The following is a 22,765-nucleotide window of genomic DNA, read 5'->3' on the forward strand; positions in this document are numbered from 1 at the left end:
ATCCCTCCTGCTGTTTCACAGGAGACCACACTGCTCAGCTGGAAGGTGGGTGAAGAGGGAAGATCACACGTTGCTTATAAATCATGGTGTCTGAGGGCATCAGCTCTGAGAATGGGAATATGTACGCATAAAAGGGATTATATACACAAAAATATATGTAAAAATTCAGGCAAGTTTATAATTCACATGGATTCTACCATGAAAATATCCTAAGACTTAAATAAATAAATAAATAAAACAAAACAAACATTTAAAGGCTTGGTTTTGATAACATTAAATCAAAGCAGACTACAAAAAAAAATTATTCGTACTCCTCTGATACATGAGGTAGTTAATCAAGACTAGGCAGCAGTGACCTGAATTAAGACAACACGTCAGTTAATTTAATTACAGGACAATTACACCAATCCATCATTTTGCACTTTCCCTGTTCACCAAGGAGCCTGAGGCACATTTGCAGGAGCCGTGGACACAGGAGGTTCCCATGAGGAGCCCAAAAGCTGCTCTATCCTTCCTTGGGGCCCTGCATTGTCCACGGATCGCACACCTGACTTGCAAGGTGCTTTGGCACACACCAAAACCACCACCAAAACGTGGCTCTAGGGTATTAGAAGGCAATGAAAAAGTCGTGGAATTCCAGCTCAGAATTAAAAGTCCTATTTAAAGAAATTCAAAAAGAAAAACAACACTGAGTTTAGTTCTTAAGGCATAGCATTTCCAGTATTACTTTTATTTTTAAATGCACGAAAAAAAATCTTTTTGTTTGTTATTTTTTTTTGTTTTAAATACAGGAAATTTTGTACAGCATTTCCAACTCATAGAAGATCATGATGGTTTGCCCTCAATGGTAAAAATCTTCCCTAGGTTAAAAAAAAAAAATTCACATAATTTAACAGTCTAAAGACTTGTGCTTTGCAGTTGATTAAAAATGTGCACACACTACTGCGAGATGTCAGCCAAGAAACAGAGGTACAACATAAAAATACAGAATGCATTTTAAAAGTTACCTGGTGTTCACAGCATCTTTATATAGGCCTACAACTCTTCATTGGCTGAATGAGCCAGGAAGGGGGGAAAAAAGTTAAAGACCATGTTTTACACAGTTGTATATTTGATTCTAAAAGATTTTATAAAAATTACAGGGGAAAAAAATCACATCACTGGGATTCCCTCGTCCTTGTTTCGCTGTGAGCTGTGTATTTTCTGTGTCAGTACCAAATCTAGCACCGTATCCTACGTAGTATGAGTGTTTCTTTGTTACGTGGCACACACAAACAAACTGCGTACAAAAGGTTTTTACCATAAAAATGAAGATATTTATTCAAGAAGTACAAATTTGATGGTACCAGCCATCTTTGAAAGCCATTACCATGAGGCAGAGAGGACACAAACCTAAGTCTCTTGCTCAGAACATATGAAAGCAAGTGGCTTACAAATCTCCAGCTAACGCAGTAATGTCAATCATTGCTCAAAAGCCACCTCCACTTTTTAAACATTCCCTGGACTTGAGAGGCACAAACAGGGTTTTTAATACAAGACCAGTTAGTTATTTTAATAAAGACATCAGCTAAAATTTAATTTGATTTAAATTTCCTTAAATCGTCTCCAGCCTTTAACTGGACTCAAATTTCCTAAGGAAAAAGGGACTTTGAAACAAGCAGGTGCAGAATTTTTGGAGCTCAAGATGAACTACGAGTTTTAAGGCAGGAGTCAGGATTTTAAGTTCTCTGTTTGCCCCTTGGCTCTGATCAAATGGTCATCGTCTGTAAAATATACAAATACAGAGTTCTACCGGATAAATACCCAACAAGTGGTCCTGCTTGAAGGACAGAAACACACTTCTTCGTGGAGAGTCCAGTGGACACGTTTATTAGGTTTCCAAGTCCACAGAAAGAAGCCCGCTGGTTAACACATCTCTTCTTCCAACTGCTTGAATTTTGGAGGCTCGGTGGCACGTATATGTCTCCCGTGGAAGGAGACCTTTAGCTCCATCTCCTAGGAACAAGAGCAACACACATGCGGCTACGGAGTATCTAAATGAAAAGTGGAAGAGGAGAGCCGTTTGCAGAGCAGAACAATCAAAAACACTTGATGAAAATGAAAGTCTTAAAGCAGGCAGACTTGTATATACAGTCGTTAACCAACAAAAGTGTTTGTAGCTGCAGATATAAGAGTAGGACATTCATCTTCTTCGGGAGAAGACAGAAGCACAGCTGCTGAAAAGTTTAACTCAAAGACTTCCTAGAGCTTGCACCAACATCTAGGGGGTTTGAAAGTTTTCTTGTTTTTAGTTTTTTTCTCCCAAGACAGTTTGCGGAGCGTACAAAGCTCACCCCCCCCCCCCACCCAAAGCAAGTTTTCAAAAACTCCTTTCTCAAAGTACCTCTACGCCCTACTCCAAGAGGGTGCGAGCTGCCCAGGAGCTGCCAGCCATCATCCAGGAGGGAGCCTGATGCACAGAGGAAGTGGTCAAGGGCAAAGAGAAAAGGCCCCTTTCTAACAGAGACTGCTTTTATTTCAACATAACAAGGTCTGAGCAGCTTAGTGAAAAAGCCAACAAAAATCTTAACTTTTTTTCTTTAAAAAAAAACGTAAACATTCTCTGCATAAGGTGCAGGGTCTTGAACGTATTTACAGTGACATAAAAAACAGTTTGTAAAATACAGATCAAGAGTCAGAAATGTAGCTACCACTTTTGTTTCTGAAGAAGATAGAAATGGAGAAATGTACAGCATTCAATTCGTCAACACTTACACAGCTAAAATGCTTTCAAAACTCCATGGCTAGAAGCATCCCACCACTGTAACAAACTAGGATTTTTAATAGCATTTTTGAAGTTTTCATATTATTTACTAACGATAGATATATATGCAGAAGCATGTCATACTACAGCAATATTTTATCAGTTGGCCACCTGGTTTACTAAGCGTTATGCACATGGCACGTGTTGCCTTGTTGCATCACTGGATCCCTTTCCTCTCCTCCCCAACTTGTGAGTTTTCTGTGAAAGGCAAAGAGGTGCTGTGGGTTTGTCTGGTTGCTCCTGGGATAAGTTGTCTTTTTTTTTTTTTTAGTTTTGTTGTTGCTGCTTTTAGCATTTGTGTGGCTATTAAAAAAAAAATAACTCGTTATACTGACGATTCACATCAGTTAGTTTTCCAAGCTCTAGAGAAGAAAAGGCTTTCAGAAAACTAAAAAGAGGTTTCACAGAGCAGCTATTCTCAACTATGTTTTCTGTAGAAAACACTAATAAGCAGAAGAACACAAAAAGCCAACGTAGTGAATCAAGCTTTCGGGTGCTGGATGCTCTGCAGGAGTGCTGTCACTTGACTCTGGAGGACAACCTGAAGCATCCTTTTGCAATGTACCTACAGCATCTGAGGCTTTCCTGGAGCTCCCCAGCAGACTCTGCAATGTTCGTGCCTCTCAGGCTGCGCAGGAGCGTGGGTTTCACTGGTTTACTACTTCTGGGTCAGGCAGAAACAACAAGAGCATAAAACTCTGAAGCATGTCAAACAGACCTGTCACTGACATGGCAAAAAATGTACTCTACTGGCATCAGTTCATGGCCAGAATTAATCAGGAATGACACAAAGGACTGATGGGTCTAACCAAACAAAACAAAGGAAATCCTATTACTCCTCTCGTCAGCGCTTGGCGTTGCTGTTCATGGCTGTGTGCGCTACAAATCCGCTGTGTTACCTCAGTTCTGCCCAGGACACCTCACCAAGCAGCCTGCCAAAACCAGCACAGGCCAGGCTGCCAGCAGCACCGAGCTTACAGCTCCAAGTACACCCGTGCTACAGAGTAAAGGTGCAGCACCACCAGCAGGCTTCTCTGTCCTCCCCACGTGAGCAGCCACATGCGGACCTGCACCTGGTGCTGTAAGCTAAATGGCATTTTAGTACTTCGTTAGTCTTACTTCAGCCATCCTCTGCTCTGCAAAGCCGCTCTCCTTTCCTCCCTGCCCTGGGAATGGCCACGAGTCTTGCAGGAGCCCCAGCCTGGTCCCCTGCACTTGCACTGACGACAACCTCACAGGACGAGGACAAGGACAAGGCATTGCTCAGAGCCAGCAGTGGCTGCTTTCGATGCGTACTGCAACCTCTGGGTATGTAAGTCAACATGCTGTATGCTTTCATTACTGGTTTTTATAATATAGATAGATATACTTTGGAAACTTAGAATTCTTTCCTAATACAAATCTTGTAAAATTTGGTTCCAGTAGGGTACGTGCTTGGCACACCTGCCATTTTATAAAGAAGAAATTAAAATTGTCTTCACTTCCACCTGTAAATGCACTTTACCATTTACATGTATTTCAGGTTTAGCTATGTACTAACTGGACAGGAGAGAAGAGAGGTTATCAGAGAACAGTGCATCTTCATAAATCAGTTCTCTGTTCTACTCAAAGCCCACTTATGACATAGCCTTCAGATCGTCGCCTTGCTCCCCGCCATAAAACAGTTGATATAAAACATGGTAATCTGTAACAACATAACACGACTGGTGCTTTTCTAGGAGGGGGAGAAAGGAAAGAAGGAGCTCTCCCAGCTCCTACACGCTGTCATCTCAAAACCAGGACATGCTAACTGCCTGAACAAAAAGAAGAAAAAAAAAGTCTCCAAAAGGCAACCTAAAAAAAAAATATTAGTGTTTTAGTGTTTGCAGTTGCAGAATTGTCATCCAGGTTTCAGCTTTGCTCTTTCTTAATCAGCTATCGCAATTCTGCCCATCTCACACCCCCCTTTCCAGAAAGGGCTGGAAGGTAACGACATTGCAAGGACCATTTACATGAAGACATAAATTATGCCTTATGAGACAAGTAGTGTCTTCCTGGCACAAAACTATCCTTTGACCAGTGGAAATCCAAGAGATTTTTGAGTTGTTTATAAATCAAATAAATATTTTTCCCTCTGGAATGCAAAAGATCTGGCTGCAAAACCCCAGTATATTAAATCATACCTGTCTTTAAAAAAAAAGAAAAACAATAGAAAACTTTTGTTCTAGTTAATCAGCTTTGATTTTTTCTTTAGAAAGAAAAAATAAAACCAAGTCACTTGGGTGTTTATGAGAACAGAGAACTAATTTTCCTTTACACACCTCTGCCACTACCCTTCAGTCATCCTGTACAGAACTGGGGTTTAAAGAACTGTCAGGAACTCTTTGCATACAACACAGGGATGAAAATGAAAGCTGTATTTATTTGGGGTAGAGTGGGTAATGCACAGAGAACGTGGATCTGTTTTCCAAGTGGTGGAAGTTGGCTGCACCAACATCAATGTAAATTTTGCATCCGCTTCCATCTGTTGGGAAAGACTTGCAACATTGCATGCGTGACCTTAGCTCATTCTGGCTCTACACTGATGCTTGTGGAGCAAGAAACTCCAGTGGATTCTGAGAAATAAGAGTTCTACTGCATGAATGAAGCAGTAACAGGTTTAAAATTGTCAATCCTAACCCACCAGTTTCACTAGCAGATGACTAAGAGTTGGAACAACTGTAGGTTTAGACCCTAGATGCAGAGAGGGAAGACAGAAACCAGTAAAAAGGATTAGCCTGATCAGCATATTAGACTTTGGAAGAAATAAAGTAATTTCAGTAATGGCTGGAAAAACAAGCCAAGTAGCAATCAAGTTTAAAAGGAACAGGGAATTTGATCTCAACCAAAGGCATTGCCAGACAAGGGTGCAGAGCAGCCAAGGAACAGAGCGCATCTCTAACCAAGGTGACCATCACGTTCTTTCCCCCCCAGACATGCTCATCTGATTCAGATTTTTGAGACTAGAAAAGGACTTCTTGTGTGCCAAAAAGGCTGCTCTTACACTCTGAAGGGAAAAGCACTGGTTATGGAACACTCTGACCACGCTCTGGGCTGCCAGCGTGTGTTGGTGAGGGTACCTCCAATTGTCCTGACTACAGGATCACCTGAGCTAGAAGACAGACTGCTGCTGCAAATGACACTCAGAGGAAAAGCTGCAATTCGTGTGCTTGTGTGTCCTCCTATTCCCACACTTCGTGCCCTCTAGGAGCCGAGCAGGGGAAGTTGCAATCCGCTAGGTGTGGGTGTAACTGCAGTTTAACCTGGACCTATTACAGCGAGCAGGCCAGCGCCACTTGGAAAAGGTCGTGCACCTAACCCTTAATCACAGACCTGTGCATCACGCACCTGAGCTAGCTTGTTCAACGCTTGCTTTAATGATCTGAGTGACATACAGTAATTGGGCAGGCACGTACTGGGGTGCCAGTCAGCCTGTAAGCTTCAGGCTAAGTCAGTCTTGTAGCAGGTTTACAGTACAGTACACAGAAGTATACATTTATGAAGTTATTGCCTAAGGCTCCAGCAGGCTGTTTCCCCAGCGCTGGAGCCAGCAATGGCACAGGACTGCATTGCCACCTTGGAATGTACAATTGCTTGGTCTGAGCATCGCCAGGAGCCACCCACGTGGGGCAGGGACACAGCCCCCAGCCCAGCTCCTCCACCCAGGGCTCGCGGTGCCTCGGTAGCACCCGGACGAAGCACACAAGTTAGGTCAAACCACACACGATCCCCATGGACACGCAGCGCGGCTCCTACCCAGAGCAGCTGCAAGTCTTGCATGAACTGTAGGTGGTGCTGATATGAAATATTGATTTTCGTATTTATTTGTTTTTTAATCAAAGTGCTCTCTGTTACTCCTGCTCTGTAGATCAGGACACCACTTACAGTTTTAAGAATCATTACATATTTGTATTGTTTAAGTGAAAGACCACCTCTTCCCCCCCTCTTTGCGTGTCCCCCCTTTTCCCTTCCCCTCCCCACTCCTTTCTTTGCCCTTGCCCTGTGCTGCTTGCTGTTGGTTGTGTTAAATACAAGATCAGGCAAACCCCAAAGGCCAGTTTACATTTTTATGTTTTGTTTTTGCAGATCTCCATCACAGATGGAATTTTTGCTGGTCATTTCTTGGAACCAATCCATTAGCAGGACAAACCAAAAGAAGAGAGGGCAGTGAAAACCAATCCCATGACAGAGACGGAGGAAAGAAGAATCAATAAACAAGCAGAAATCAGTTCTCCACCGGGGTTGGGTTCGCTAAGGGCTGGCTCACGATGACTTGCACCACGTAGTCCTTTGGGATTTTCAGCTCCTCCAGTTTCATTTTGTCTGCGAGGGGCCTGCCCGAGAAGAACCAGCGCTGGCTGCCGGGCTCCACTCCCTCCACCGCATGCAGCCGCCTCTTCATGTGGTACACCGTGTCCATGCTGCGGACCATCAGTTTGAGGTCTTTGCCTGTGGACAGGCGCAAACGAAGCTGGCATTCGTGCCCCGAGTTAGGCGGCGGGTCAGGGATATCCAGAGTCTCCAGGTCGCCTTTCTCCTCGATCATGTTGATGGGGGGAGCGAGGCAGTAGACGGGGAGCTGGTACCGGTTGCCCAGTTCATCGTAACACTCCGTAAGAGCACCTTCAGGAGGTAAGAGAGAAGGGGGAAAGTGAGCATCAATGCATTTCATGTTGAAAACTGAAGCACTCGTGCTTGGAAGCGTTGACCCTGTTGTTAAAAAAACTAGTAAGGACTAATTTCAGGCCTTACCAGATCAGTAGGAAAGCTTGAAGTATTCATTAAAAATTGCTTACCTCGTTTTCATACGGAAACTTGGGGTTGAGTTAAAGCACTCCCCACAAAAGCCAAATGCACCCAACCCGACAGATAAAGCAGGGTAAACTTCAAAAGCAGCAGGAAGGAAAAGATGAGGGGGGATACTATTTTCTCCATGTGTAATTTAAACAAAAAGCATTTCACTGGCAGCATGGGTGAGATTTAGGGCATGCGAACACCCAGAAAACACTGCCGGGATGAAACGCACGATCCCAAACCCAAAATGGCAAAGACTGGAGGCAAAAGACTACTACGAAAGAATGATTTTGTAACTTCTCAAACATTCAAAAATTGCTGAAGTGGTTTTATATAGGATTTGTGTTTTAGCGATAACTGCCAGAGAAAATAAACATGACCACCCAAGTTCAACAACTCTGTGGCTGTGGTGTCATCGCTGGAGCAGTGACACGCAGCGACACAGAACTGATGCAAGTTTAAAGCAGCTCCCACATTCAAATCCCTGAAGTTTCAGGAATGATTTTTCTCCCCCCAGAATCCCGAGAGGTTCCCCAGGATGATCTGGGTGTTTGTGTTATAGGAAGAAAGGGAAGCGTTGTTTTGCCCTGCATATGGCATATCCTTCCCTACTGAAATTGTACAACATGCACAATTACAGCTCCTACAGAACTAACAAACAGCTTTTCGCCTTTTTTTTAAAAAAACAAAAAAAACAAAAAAAAAAAAAAAAAACAACAACAACAACAAAACACCCTCACACCCTTTATAAAAAGGCATTTCAAGAACTACCCCTGACAAACAGCAGCACATTTTTCATAACCTCCTAAGAGTTCAAGTGTCAGAAGCCCAGAAACGAGAGCCCTAACACGCAGCACCTATCAGCTCTTGCAGCGAGCCAGGAAAACAAGATGCAGAGGAAGTTACATCCCAGTCCCAACAGAAATCCCTTCTCAGACGGGTTAAAAACCCCAGGTAGTCACACTCCAAATAAATGCTTCACCAGTGTCTTGGGTTTACCTGCTGGAACAGATTTCCACATTTTTGCCCCTAGAGGGGGCACATTCACTTGCAAGATTCTCCATCCTTTTGTAGTTGGAAGTGTTTGAAGAGCAGCCAAGTCCTTGAGCTACAGAATATTTAAAAAACTCTTTGACTCGGCAGTTCTGCACACAATGCTCTACTGCTCCTTGTTATAAACTAAGGCTTTTTTTGTTTTGTTTTCTTGGTTGGAGGCTTTTCTGTGCTGACAGTGAGTTGTCTTAAACTTCGCTGTTTGATCAGCAAAATTACTGCACTATAAAATTATAACTTGGGGATTTGTTGTTGCTTAGCTCACTCTTGTGCCAGATATATACTGTCTTTCAGGCAGAAATTCCCCTTTTTATTTATTTATTTTTTTTTAAAGGATAATTTGTGTTGATGAACACAGGAAATCTTTGGCTAAAATATCAGTGTTTGAGGTACAGCCACTTTGGGGGGCTATTCTGTTTGTACCATTAGTGCCGAGGCTGTCATGCAGTGACATTTGTTGGGAAAACAAAGCAAAAAAAGGAAATTCTGCAGGAATAGTTATACCACTCAGTAGAGTCTTGTATCATTTATGAATCTCAGAGCAAACCAGCTTTATCAAAATTGTATTGGATCCAGAGCTTCCAGCATACTGTGCGTGTGATTTATATACCAGGGCCTGAAGCTCTCATATTTTAGTTTTAAAATGTTAATTTCATTCTGTACACCTAATCAATTTAGGTAATGGCACAGTACTAACTTCTAAATCAATGCATAGGAAAAAGCAGACAGGTTTTTGTTTGTTTGTTTGTTTGTTTTTGGCTGAAAAGAGAAAAACCCAAACCCCAATAATTCTTAAATTTAGGTAGAAAAGATAAAATTGTACCATGTATCTTAAAAAGAATGTCCCTATTTTAGAGAAGTACACTAAAGAGTTAATTTCAATTACAACGGTAAGCTAGCTATGGTATTTATTCATCATTTATATCCTTGCCCAGTTGAACTAACATCAAGGTCAAAGCGTATGCTATAAACATGGGATTGCTTAATCATAATCAGATAAACAAAATTAAAATCCTCTGAAAGAGCAGCTAACTTGGAGATGTGGGCGAGGTTTTTTTTTGTTTTGTTTTTATTTAAGACAGCACAGAAAACTGCTTGCCAATAAAACCTGCACAGTTTCATCGGAGGCTGACGATCAGTTAGTGACAAATTGATGATGCAAGCACAAGTTACCATAAACCTAACCAACAAACGCCCATCCCTCCACTCTTGCTGGTAAAAAAATATTCCTAAGACCCTCGAGCCGTCTCACGTACCACTCGATATCGTCAAGACTGGACATATCGATTAAAGCAGAAGTCTCCTGCAAGCCGAGGAGACTTTACGACTGCACCTACTTAGCCAGACCACGTCTGCAAGAGCCCAGAGGGGGGTGAGGAGGCGTCAGCCCTCGCTCCCTGCAGACGTACGGATGGATGGCTGCGCACAGGCAGCAGCACTGCCCCGTCCTCTTCAGACAGCTCATTCACGCAGGGCTTCTCCAGGCTCTAAGGGATTTTTGAAGAGGATGGGGCTCTGCTGACAACCTTCAAAATGCTGTCAATGGTAAAAACTCGAAGGCAGGGCGTGAAGAAGCATCGTGTTGGTTGCAGCTCAGAAGTTAAGGGACGGCTGAATGCTTTTACCTGAAGGGACGGTGAGTCTGGAGCTATTTTAAGCACTGCAGGCAAAGCAAGTTATCAGAGAGGAAAAGAGAAAGCGAGCACATTACCCACAGCCATCACGACCGGGCCTATCTCCCCAGCCAGATGGCAGCTCTTCACCGAGGCGTTCGCTGCAGCGTCCCTTGCACAGAGCAGAGCACACGGCGAATTACACGTCGGGACTGCAGCCCCCTCCTAATTTCCCTGCTATAATTGAAAACCATGTTTCTGAGCCTTCCTGCAAGATACATCAGCTCTGGCCACAGAAGTCATTCAGCACAAAGGGGCATGAAAAGAATGTCAAGCTCTCATGAGAAAACACAGAAATAAAAAAAAAAATAAATTATTTTTTGTAAGGTTTCCCTGTTCCCTAGGCAACAAGGGTCCTCAGCAGCCGGTTACGGCACAGGAAGGATGCAGCCTCCCTTAAAACGGAGGAAAAGCAAGTGCCACACACAGAGGAACACACGTGAAAGACCAAGATGTTATAAAAAGACTTTAAAACAATAGCAAGGAGAGAATAAATTAAGCACATTGATACTTGATATGCTCGAGTATTCATCATGCACTTAAATAGTTCTCTAGATGTTCGCATGACTTCAATGATGACACACGAATCCTTTCCAAAGCTAGAACCACAGGCAGGTGGTGTTTTTGTTGTTGTTTTTTAGTATTATTTTTTTAATAGCTCAAAAGTAATACAGCCCTGGAGACCGGGGAATTCTGGAAAGAACCACAAGACCGAGCTTCTTGCTGGTTGTTATCCAGGTAGGAGACAGCTTGAGAGTTTCGGGCGGAAAAATAAGCAGATGTGATCATCCAGCATACGGAATTGAAACATTTCGAAATGAATTGCTTTGCAGGCCATAAAGTTGTTTTCCTAAGATTATTAGGATGTGGATGTTTCTCTGGATTTGTAAGGGAAAACACTGAAAAAGGACTGGCTGAGGTACTGTTTCCATCCCCAAACAGTTCTGAATTTGGACGTACTTGGCCTTTTGCACATGAGAGCACTACCAGTTAGAGACCTAACCAGAACGAAGGTAAACTTCTCTAAGAGTTACTGAAATTAGGTGTGTATGAGCACCTCCATCCAGAAACATAAAAAGCTTTAATGCATTTTAATGGCATTTCTAGAAAGCTATGTAACGTTCTCTCTTAGGAAAAAGCAACAAATTTCTCGTTTTCTGTTCCTAAAGTGCCTTTTAAGATTTTGAGCAGTTTTGCGGAGGGTTGCTCAGAAAAACCGAGCAGATTTCTTTTCTTACTCCCCTCCCCCAGACAGACTTGCTGCAGGAAGAGAAATTAAAACAACACAACCTAAAATCTAGCATTGCAAAGAGACTAGCTAATTTAAGGAGCTTAAGTGTCTGTGTATAACACATTTGCCCTAGGAACAGCTGCTTTGTTTGTTTTTCTTACTGAAAAACTCCAAAACCAAGCTCAGCATGGACTGCCGAATAAATTGGCAATAGCAGAGCTCTCACCTGTAGACTACTGGTTTTTTTATCCAAAACAGGTCATGAATGCCTGAAACTCATTACAAGCCTCAGGAAACAAGTGGGTCTTATTCTGGATCCTACCGCACAATTCCTAGAGAGCACTGATTAAGTCAGGCAGAAAAGCCGAACTATCTCTTCATCTGTATTAGCAGCTGATTCCAGGTCATGGCTGGGAAACGCAGAACCTTGTAAGAAAAAAGCACACTGACGTCAACAGCACGCACGAGTGGTGAAGGGTGACTTTGCTCGCTAAGAGAACAGGATTGAGCCAAACAAGTGAAAACACGCAGAGCTTTGTTCTAGCTCACCTACAACCACTGCAAACCGGGAGGAGCTAAAAGACAGAAGTTATTTCACATTAAAGTCCGTATAATGTAATGAGAACTGTAAGGGATTAATGCTGCAGTTTGCAGCTGTACTCTCCCATTTTCTGGAGAGCACCGTGTGGGAGTTACTTGTGGAAGCCTGTGCCTCAAAACATGTATGGAGAACACTAAACCAGAATCATTCGTGGTGTAGATGAACCATTTCATAATAAACTAAATACATGAGCCCCTCTCATGCTTCTTCCACACTAAATTTCCATTGGCCATGCACATTTAAGCTACAATAAGCTATGTACAGTCTTGTTTCTCAACTCTTTATGAAGATATGCACTTGCCTTCTAAGCCACTGCACAACCACTGACCCAACGCTGCTCTGCTCTCATCTTCAGCCTCTTGTTATTCCGAAGAACTTACTCCAGCACCTTAAAAAGCACGTTTTGTAAGTCGTAAGTGTTAAGCATTTAATAATTCCCATTTCAAGTTCCCTGAGAAAGCTCTTCCATTAGGAGAGCATCATTGGTCTGGCTCTGTTCCATGGCAGAGCCGCTCCCAGAGGCGGCAGGGGATGCCAGAGCTTCGGGAGCTGCTCAACGAGCGGGGCCTGGCTCATTCCTGCTTGTGGCAACTGGCACAAGACAGACTGGAATTGTGCTTAGTGTACTGCAAGGGAGAGGAGCAGAAAATTTTGGCACTCTGCTACTGCCTTTGTAATCGTCCCGCCCCGTTCCTGGCAGGAGATGTAGCTAGTGGGTGCTGCACTGAGTCAGCTACCGCACTGTTCATGCTCAGATCCCTGCTTGGGTGCTCTTCAGCAAGCCGAGCTCACCTGGGCTCCAAGATTGCTGATAAAATAATGTATGTTCAGCTGTCTGAAGGAGCTTGCAAAGCAGCAATGCAAGACATGCTTGCAGCAGAGCACTGCACTGGACAGCCTCGTGTGTCCCTTCCAACCTGAAGGATCCCAGCTAGCTGTAATTAACAGCAGAGCTCAGCCCGAGTATCTAGCCAGAGATCGCGTGCGTGCTCAAGCCCTCTGCTTCCAGTGCAGCAGACCTCACCCGAGCGAGGGGCAGGGTTTGTGAAGCAGATCTCATGAGTAATCCATTCTTTAAACCAGTTTTGCAACTCACGCCTGCAGGCTGGAACACAGGAGGGTAACCCAAGCTGCTCCCACCACACCAGCAGCACGGGGCGCCTGCAGGAACAAGCCAGGAAAACTGAGATGCAACGAGACGAGTTTGGTTCAGCAGCAATTTGCTGGGTAAGAGGGATACACCATCACCACCCAAGTGAGAGATACACTTCATGCACGTGTTGTAAATTAAAGCCGATCTGTCTGCACGTCATCACTACCTACTTTTGTCTTTGCATTTGTATTGGGTTGGATTTGGGGGGTGGGAGGGAGCAGGGAAGGAGCAGAGATGTTTCGTTTGGAAAAGGCTGGTGCAGATATGGAAAGTGCATTACTGGATATGCTGAGCCTGTCTCTCTGTTGTAACACAGCACCAGCATCAGTTAATTCATTAGCACTGATTAACTGGGCTGAAGGTAAAAGTTAATTAAGATTAACATCATCTTCTGAAAGACAAATTTCAGCACTAGATTAGCAATGCACTTTTCCTCAAATTTCAGCCACAGTTAGCACAGCCCTGCGCATCTCCTGCCAGATAACCCCTCTAAGTAAGTGGGGGGCCAAAATCCAGGCTGGAAGCAAAGCCCCCCTACGTGACCCTTAGAGCAACACCAAGCCACTCAACTGGGTTTCACCACAAATGGGTCCAGATGGGGCACGCAGATACACACACTGCCTACTACACACTCCACATAACAGGGACTGAGTTGACCCTATAGCAGTCTTCTCTGTCAACTCTGACAGAATGCATCACTTCATCCCAAAACATAAGGGGCAGAGGAGGCAGCAACCATTTGCATGCTTCTTCTATCCATGTTTTAGCCAGAAGAAATTTCTTTGTCTTTCCTCAGATAAGAGAACAATTGTATTTCAAGCATGAAGTTTGTAATTTGCAGTTCCCCCCTCAATTTGCAGGGGACCATGGCAGTGGTAGGCCCATAAGAACTGGGGTCTGCAGTCTCACCTTGCTTTCCTGGTCAATGGCATGGCAGTGGTCTGCTGGACAAGGAGAAGAAGCTAGAGAAGAGGTGATCTACATCTGAAAGCTCAAAGTTTAACAGCGGTGTAACTTACGGAACAGTTACTTTTTGCTTTATACGTTTAAGTAGAGCACAAATACCTACAGCGAGGTTCATTCGGTTTTCACCTTCTCTAGTTGATGCACTCAACTAAGCCACAAGCTGAGCTAAGGTGTACCTGGAACTCACAACAGAGCAGAGGGCAGCCAATAACTAGACCAGGACCACCGCTAATAACTGTGAGCTAAACATCACAAGAAGACCGTGAACTTTAACCACAATTGTGGGTTCAGAGGCTGGTTAACCAGTCACACGGTCATAGCATCATTTACAGTAAATTTCCACTTCTGTTTCCTTGCGGGCTTTTGCTGTGCTACAAACTCTAGAAGGGGTTTGCTGGTGAGCATTCCTTTAACCAAATGAGGTTTGATAGAGAAAGTCAATTATGCATTAATGCTCCGCAGTTGTCACATTAACAATACCATATGTACTGCCACTTCTCCATCACGCTGTAAAACTTCAATCTAATATTGCAAGAAGGTAACAGCTTTCAAGAAACATTACATCAGGGTTCAAAGATGACAAGTCGTTTTACTAATGAAGTATTCATGCACTATTCTGCTTTGCATTTCATTAAAATGGATGTCTGTCTAGACAGGCTTCTTAGATAACCAGATTTTCATTTTTTGGTAAAAGAGCTCCTCTGTATACCCTTTTCATTTGCATTTGCTGTTCTCCATTATGCACTTTCTTTAAGGGGGTGAAGTGGTGTTAGGGGAAAAAAAAAGGATGGTATTCTGATCATCTGAGCCTGCATCACATCCCTCCACAGACAGCTAACTCCGCAATGTGACCAGGTTATCCGGTCAGTGGGAGGATGCACAGAAGCAGAAAGGCCACCACAAAACAAAGCATATCAGCTCTTGAGCTACAAACATCTCATTTTTTTTCCAGAAATAAAAGAGAAGGTGCCATTCGGACAGGAGAAGTTGTGTTAAATCTAATCTAGACCCCTGTATTTACATTTACAACAGGGCTCCATCACCCTACGAGCAACAACATGCTTTGGGAGCACTGTTTTCTGAGGGAAAAAAGCCTTTGCCCATTACAACAGGATGTTTTGCATAATAACCACATACAGAACGCCCAGCTATTCAGCCTCACTTTTCTAACATGACAAACTGCTTTGCTATTTCCAGTTACTCCTGGAAGACAAGGTAACTGCTCTCTATTTGCATTTCCCTTTAAGAGGATTTTCCTCTCGCTGAGATCAGCAGGGCGCTATTGATCAACACCATAAACTACTTCATCATCCAACAAATATGCCAGAGCCTGCTGCACTCCTTTCCAAATAAAGGACAAAAGGCAAAGACAGCAGCTTTACCTTTGCTTGGGACTAATCTCATTAGGTGCAATCCACTTGTCCTTGCTGCTTGTTCTACTTTGCACTGACTCATGTACCGACCCCAAGACACAGCACATCCTTTGGCTTGGCAGGCAGAGAAGGCATGGTGTGACCAGTGGAAGCAGTGCCCTGCACAGGGAGGTCCCAACAGCAACTCAAACTGCTGAAACTCGAGCTGCTCCATCCCCACTGCATGACCAGCGTCAGGGCGCTTAACCTTGAGCAACCCCCTGCCAGCCACAATGCCCTCTCTGGGCAGCAGAAGGATATTTGAGACTGAGTTTAACATGAGCTAGAAGTGGATATGGATGGAAATTTGGCTCAGGACGGTACTTATTATAGCTTGAGCTAACACAGCAGCAGAGACAACCCCACAGACTGAACACAAAAGCAAACGTAGGCTTTTATGGAATGCACTGAAGTCCCACATCGGTTTGCAGCAAGAGATGGACATGTAAAAAATATCTGCTTTCTAAGACTAAACAGCAATCCATTCCCCTCCACAACATACCTACATGCAACAGGGGGATGGAAAGAAAGAATAACCTAGATAAGTTTGCCCTGTAATATTTTGTTACTGCTCCCAAACTTGCTGATACCCCTGTGTTGACATTCAAAGCCAAGTTAATGAGCACCGAGTCATTCATTTGCATGCTCAGTCTCCAAGGATAACCAGGAAAAATGTTAAAGGCTCCAGGGAGGTCAAGCAGACTGACATAATCCCACATTAGTACCTACGTGCTAAAATAAAACTACAACACAGGACTATTTAAAAAGAGGGAGGGAGGGAGGATTAAATAAGGTTACAGAAAAGATTTAAAGCGAATCTGCAGAATTGCTTTTTACTCCATGTAACGTCCTCTTTACCCTCCAAGATGCTGTTCCTTCAGAGTTACCTTACTTATAATAAATAAATAAAAAAGTACTGAGTAAGCATAAATGTAGAAGGCAATTTTAGTTAAATCTGTATCACCCTCTAAGTGTGTAAATTTGGGGGAGTCTGCACAGATTATGAGAACCCAGACAGGTTAAAATGTAACACCTAGCTGTAATCTACAAAAATTACTTGATTGCTACAAAATAATTAAAGATGGGCCTATAGTTTAATTTTTTTTTTTCTGAACAATGAAATTACTTAGAAATTAGTACTTTTTCTTTTTACCAGTAAATCCGTATTTCACCAGACGAAGCCAGTGTCTCTCACATGGTTTTGTGAGGCTTCAACACTCCTTTGCCTACCAGCCTGGTAAATCTGCAAAGCGCTGAGCAGTGCAAGATATCCAGGAACCAGGGAGTTTTCTCCTCCATTTCCAGTGGTAAATCTATTCTATAAAACTCACTGAAACCCTGCAATGACTTAAAGTTACCACCTCAAAGGGTTTATTGAAAGACAATGTGGAAGATTTAGAGTACTAACACATCTCCTTTTGGGTCACTTGCAGACTTGTGAGTACCGTGCGGCTCCATAACGCACACCATGTAGGACTTCTCCTTAGATATCACCTGACCCCAAAAGAAGCCAATTCCTGCAACTCAGACACTTCTGAACATAACTATTTTGCCTTGGCCTTGTAGAAAAGATACCATCATTGTCTTATTCAGATATTTGAAGCCAGAACAGAGAAAGATGACAGATATGCTGACCACCACCCACTCCAGATCATGGAGGAAGAGTGGGGCGCAAGAGTGGGCAGGGAACAAGCGAGGCACCTAAGGCCTTGCTGAGCCCTCATTAATCTACTCAATCCTCCTAACACACAGTGCCTCAGGTGCACCAGTTTGGGGGAAGAACATCTATATCAATTACAGAAACAATACCACCTCTGAAGACCACCTGTGCAGGGTGAAGGAAGCTCCTAGGTGGCTCTCGTGGCTTACACTGACATTTTCTATGAGGAATAGACTTTAAATGCTTCATATTTCTTTTTCTCATTTTACTAGCAGACAGCAAGGCAGATTAAGCAGATACCCAGTTTCATTGTTGTAAGCAGTCAAGGAGGGGGGTAGAGGTCCACTGTGGAGTATCTAATAAACTCCACATCACGTCCTGGCCGCTACCAGATACCAAAGGAATTATTCACCTGAGGCAGATCTTCCTATCCAGAAGATCTGCAACACACCATCGACAAGCAGTCTGCAGCTCGTTCGTTGCTTAATGGTTAGACTTGATCTTAGAGGTATTTTTCAACCTAAATGATTCTTCTGAAATGAATTTGAGACATTTTTTCATCACAAGGCCAATTTTATTTTGAGCGTTTAATGGCCATCATGTACAGTCAGTCAGCCTTTTTTTTTTTCTTCCCCTTAAAGGAGTTAGCTGCACTTTCCTGGCCACACGTTAATGGTACAAAAAATTGCCATTTTGAGAACAGTGCTGTACAGTCGTCCTTACCGCAGCAGAAAAGGCAAACTGAAACCAAAGACAGAAAACAGACGGGCATATGCTACCAGGGGAAGAGACTTGAGAAGAGTCCAAGCAATTATGTTGACGAAGCTCCTCAAAATACCTTTCAAAAACAAGAGCAGAAGTTAAAAATATTTAAGGAAAACAACTGTAGGATGTAGCCATAAGTGCATTTTTACTTGAAGGGTTGATGCTTTCTAACCTGCACTTAGATATGTAACTATTTCAGTCAGCCACAACTGCTTTACATCCTGATGACTTGATTCAATATTCCATTTGAGGAAAACATGGAAATCCAGCATCCCTCAGAAAGGATACTGTGCATCTATTTTAAAAACATTAATTGCAGCAGTAATGTCAGACAGCATTATCTTAGCTGCTGATCATCAGGACTCAAGAGGTTTTTGAGAAAATACACTGCGTTTCAAGGTTAGGAGTCCTGCCAAGTACCCATTCCAGCCTGCACAGCAGTAACGTGTCCTTTGCTGGCTTCAAGACACTTCACCAGGAGCAGCAATGAGACTTGTGCAATGCCTACTGAATACACACAATTCATGAGAAAGCTGCTACAGACACACTACAGTGCCACGAGCACTCATGAAGGCTATAAGGAACCACAGAATGGTTTGGAAGGGACCTTAAAAGATCACCCAGTTCCACCCCCTGCTGTGGGCAGGGATGCCCTCCACTAGATCAGGTTGCCCAAAGCCCCATCCAACCTGGCCTTGACCAATTCCAGGGATGGGGCATCCACAACATCTAGAAATCTGAGGAAAACATAATAAAAATAAAAAACGGGTGCACCACTGAAATAAAAGTACCTGCAGTAGCAATGTACCAATCCCATTCAAACAGTTATCATCATTTGACTCATTGATAAGCCATTGGCATTTCCCTTCATTCTCCTTGCACAAAACTCCGTGTTGAGCTTTCCACTACATGCTATGCAATGTGGTTACAACACACACACACACAAAAAAAACCCCAAAACAATAAATTGGCCAAATGTTAGTCTAGCTGTTATTTCCTTCCTCCAGAAGCAAAGAAACATGCACACTTCGGAGCACTGTGCAGCAGGCACTCTAGATGCAACCTTCTCAAACAGAATTTGCCAATTACAGAAGAATTTATTGGCATTTCTCTAGTTTTCAGCCAGGGGATCTCTTGAAGGGCTCACTTTTACGAGCGTTTCTCTAACGAATGCTGCTATATAAACATACGGTTCTGATCTGGCCACAGGCTGCACAGTGACAGCCTAGCAATGGGTGATAATCAAAGCACCTCTCACAGATCTCTGCCTCTCACCTCTAATCACACCACAGTACAGCACCGTCCTCCCAGGACACAGGGGACACATCCCAGAGCTCTTCAGAAACCTGGCATCACACCCAGCTTACAACTCTCCAGCAGAGGGGATGGGAATGATTAACCCATTTAACGATGCTGTTACGAGTCACTTTGTTACGTGGCAGACCGAGGTTCCTCTGCAGTGTGTTGCATTTTAAATCACCGCTGGTTTACAGACCTGTCCAAAACGCACACAAGCTGACAGTTGTAAAAATAAAGACCCTTCATAAATGATCCCTTCCCCATCCACTTCTGAGGCTGTGGACAGATGGACGGATACTTTTCCAAGCAGCAAAACCATCCCAGCAGTTGCACTGCCCATTGAGTTGCTCTGCTGTAGGTGCTTGCAGCTACGTCAAGAACTGGACTTGGGAACTGATCAGTGCCAAAAGCAACCTGAGGTTGTGGCAAAGGACATTTAAAGCTAGAGGTGTTCAGCAACCCTGTTCACCATCCTGCAGCCCCATGAACAGAACCACTGGGGGAAACTAGGAGGTTACATAAAGGAAAGCAAGCAACCTGCTTAGTCTTGCTCCGCTGCTTAAAGCTTTCAGGGTCCACAGCCACGATCTGTGTTGGGAAGCCAACTCCTTGCTCTCTTGAGCTGAGAAAATGCATGTTCTGCTTTCTTCCATGCTACCTCTCATACCTGTAGTAAACTACAAACACAGACACTCCCCCCCACCCCCCAACGTAATTAGTTCTTGATGCTTGCCCTGCTAAAATACACACTTCCCCCCTCCCAAGTGTCAACAGCTCTGAAGATGGGAACATGGCAAAGCAGCAGCCCCATCCTGCTGTGCAGTACTGCTTCCATGCATCCACCTTCTGATTCCAGTAAAAGCAATCTAAAGAATTGTATGAAATAAGTAAAAAAGCAACGCCTAACTTTACTATTTAGGAAAGCAATCTTTTATACCACTTCACATAAAATCGAGGCTCTCTACCTCAGTTTATTTTATACCTTACAGCCACCTTCCCAGTAACACTCCACTTTGAATGGGTCCTTCTGGAGTAAAAACTGAAGCAAACACAGGAGAAAACACATCTGAAGAGTAGAAACAATCGGCTGTGAGATTCCAGGTCAATGCAGGATTGCGTTATTCACATTATCTCCCTGCCCCTCTCAGTCAGAAGGCTTTCAAAAGGGAAATGGGTAGAGTACTCAAGAGCTTAAGCGTTCAGAGCTCCACTTAAACACAAAAATCAAATCAAAGGTTTCTCCAAAGCTTTCTACTACCAGCCCTGAAGTGGTTACTACGAAAGATGTTTCTACTGCACGATAGTCTATAAATTAATGCTACAAATTTGCCCCTTTTCAGTGTGAAGGTAAACAAATGCATTTCTTTAAACACCCAAGAACTGAAGTAATATGCTGTATTTTCAGCCAGGAAGAGCTGTATTCTCACACATTTCTGTATGCTATCTCCTCCCCAGAGTTCTGGTTTAAAAAAAAAATAAATAAAAAAAAACAGATGAAGTTGCCAACGGTGCAATATAGTCACGTAGTGAGGCGTATGGGCTTACTGTTTTTAAATGACCACAAAGTGGTAGAAAAGAATGCAAAACACAGCCTTGAAAATAATTTAAACATTTCGTAGTTTGCATCTACATTTAATTCCTTTTCCAAAGGACAGAAGAAGGTAAAATCATTGGTGTAGTGATTCACTTTTGTCCTTTGTCTTTTTAAATGTCACATGGATCCAGGGCAAAAATTAAACAATTCTCTCCCTTTCACCAGACAACTTGTTAGACCTCCTAAATATTTGGCTGGTCTTAAATGATGACAACTGCAGAGCTGAGGGATCCTCCCTGACCCAAGTCTTACATTTTTAAGGACTTTGCTCATGCAAAGGGCTGCAGCATAGGCACAGCACATCCACTCTTTCCCAGCACTGCTTGCACATACACTTTCCTGGGAAAAGGCATTTCACAAATGGAAAAAAAAACACCTTGCCAGGTGGATGGGCTGTGTGACAGGAGATGCCAGGGAGCCAGGAGGCGGCAGAGGAGGAGCTGCCACCAAGCAGTCCCAGGGCGTGGGTTGCAGCAGGCTGAAATCCGTGTCTGAGCAGGGTGTGCACAGCCGGAGGGCACTGCTTGAAGATCCCTGATTTAGAAGAAGTCTCCTAAGAAAAAAAAACAATTACTGTGCCTGAGCAGAACTGAAACGGCCAGAGCATTTCTGATGCTTCATACCAGCAGGAGGTGCTCACTTTGTGAGGACGGAGGGGGCAGGAGTGGGCTCAGAGGCGCTCCCTGAAGAGGATGCTGAACACACGAGGAGCTGGTGCTGGCCTGGCTGCAGATTGAGCAGCTGGGCGGTGGGAGCCCTGCTCACACTTGTCACACCCCTGCGTCGTGTCAGAGGCCCAAAGTAAAGCGACACCTAGACCACAACACCCAGTGGTCAAAGCCTGTGGGAGGCACCACCAAAGCCGAGCTGCGGCTTTCCCCTGAGCGTGCCAGCCTCCTTCAAACACCCAGCGGCACTGCTCGCAGGCACGATGCTATTAATGCAGTTTGGGTGCAGCTTTACTAAAAACTGGACTCGATGCATTTATTCACTAACCATTTTAGCAAAGATAAGCCTAAGGAAGGAACTTGATGTCAACAGCTTTTAAAAATAGACAGCATTGGGTAGAAGAAACACTGACACACGACGAGCACTCTCCTTATACATGCTTATGTCCTCGGTGCTAACAGCAGCCAGACTGCTTCCTTGCAATACACCAGCTCGTCTTGGTTTTAATTCCTCACTCTTGTTTGGTGGTGGTGTTTTTGTTTTTTTTTAAACTGAAGAAAGAAAGAAAAAAAGAGAAAAACCTCCTCCTGAACTAAGAACTGTTTTCTGCTCAGCAGATCTTCATACAAAAATAATTAAGTAGCCTCTGTTGTAAGTTTTATGATATCTATGACAGAAAGATTTTCAAGTTTCCTTAACTTTTATAGCCTGCATGCTCATCTCAGTACTACTGCTGATCATATTGACAGATATGCTTTCACAGTCAGACCTCCCAAAGCTTTCATAACTCGACTGAAGTCTAAAATTAGACAGCTAGAGTCACTATAAATATCATTCACTATCGTTTTAAACAGACATTAGAAAAACCTGACCGAGGATTCTGTATACAGACAGAAAAGCACGTGGTTCACCATGATTTTTATGTTTGAATGTAGACAATATAATACATAAAAAAAAAATCTTAACAACAATTAAAAATCTCTTCAGACAAACAAGCTATTGAGAAAGTGATTTCTATCTCCTGAACCCACCAGCAATGGATACAGCAGCTTGCAGGCAAGGGTGGAAAAAACC

The 22,765-nt window shown here is 43.5% G+C and overlaps 1 protein-coding gene across 2 annotated transcripts in view; it reads right to left on the bottom strand.

The window, feature by feature from the left end:
* Positions 1-1,293: 1,293 nt before the first annotated feature.
* UBTD2 (ubiquitin domain containing 2) overlaps positions 1,294-22,765 on the bottom strand; it is a 59,268-nt gene continuing 37,796 nt past the window's right edge. For both annotated transcript variants that reach the window (XM_027468344.3, XM_013100988.5), the window contains exon 3: positions 1,294-7,444. In XM_027468344.3, coding sequence (XP_027324145.1) covers positions 7,047-7,444 — 398 coding nt within the window. In that variant the 3' untranslated portion in view covers positions 1,294-7,046. The remainder of the gene's footprint in view (positions 7,445-22,765) is intronic.

Source organism: Anas platyrhynchos, chromosome 14, assembly GCF_047663525.1.
Source record: "Anas platyrhynchos isolate ZD024472 breed Pekin duck chromosome 14, IASCAAS_PekinDuck_T2T, whole genome shotgun sequence".
Taxonomy (NCBI): domain Eukaryota; kingdom Metazoa; phylum Chordata; class Aves; order Anseriformes; family Anatidae; genus Anas; species Anas platyrhynchos.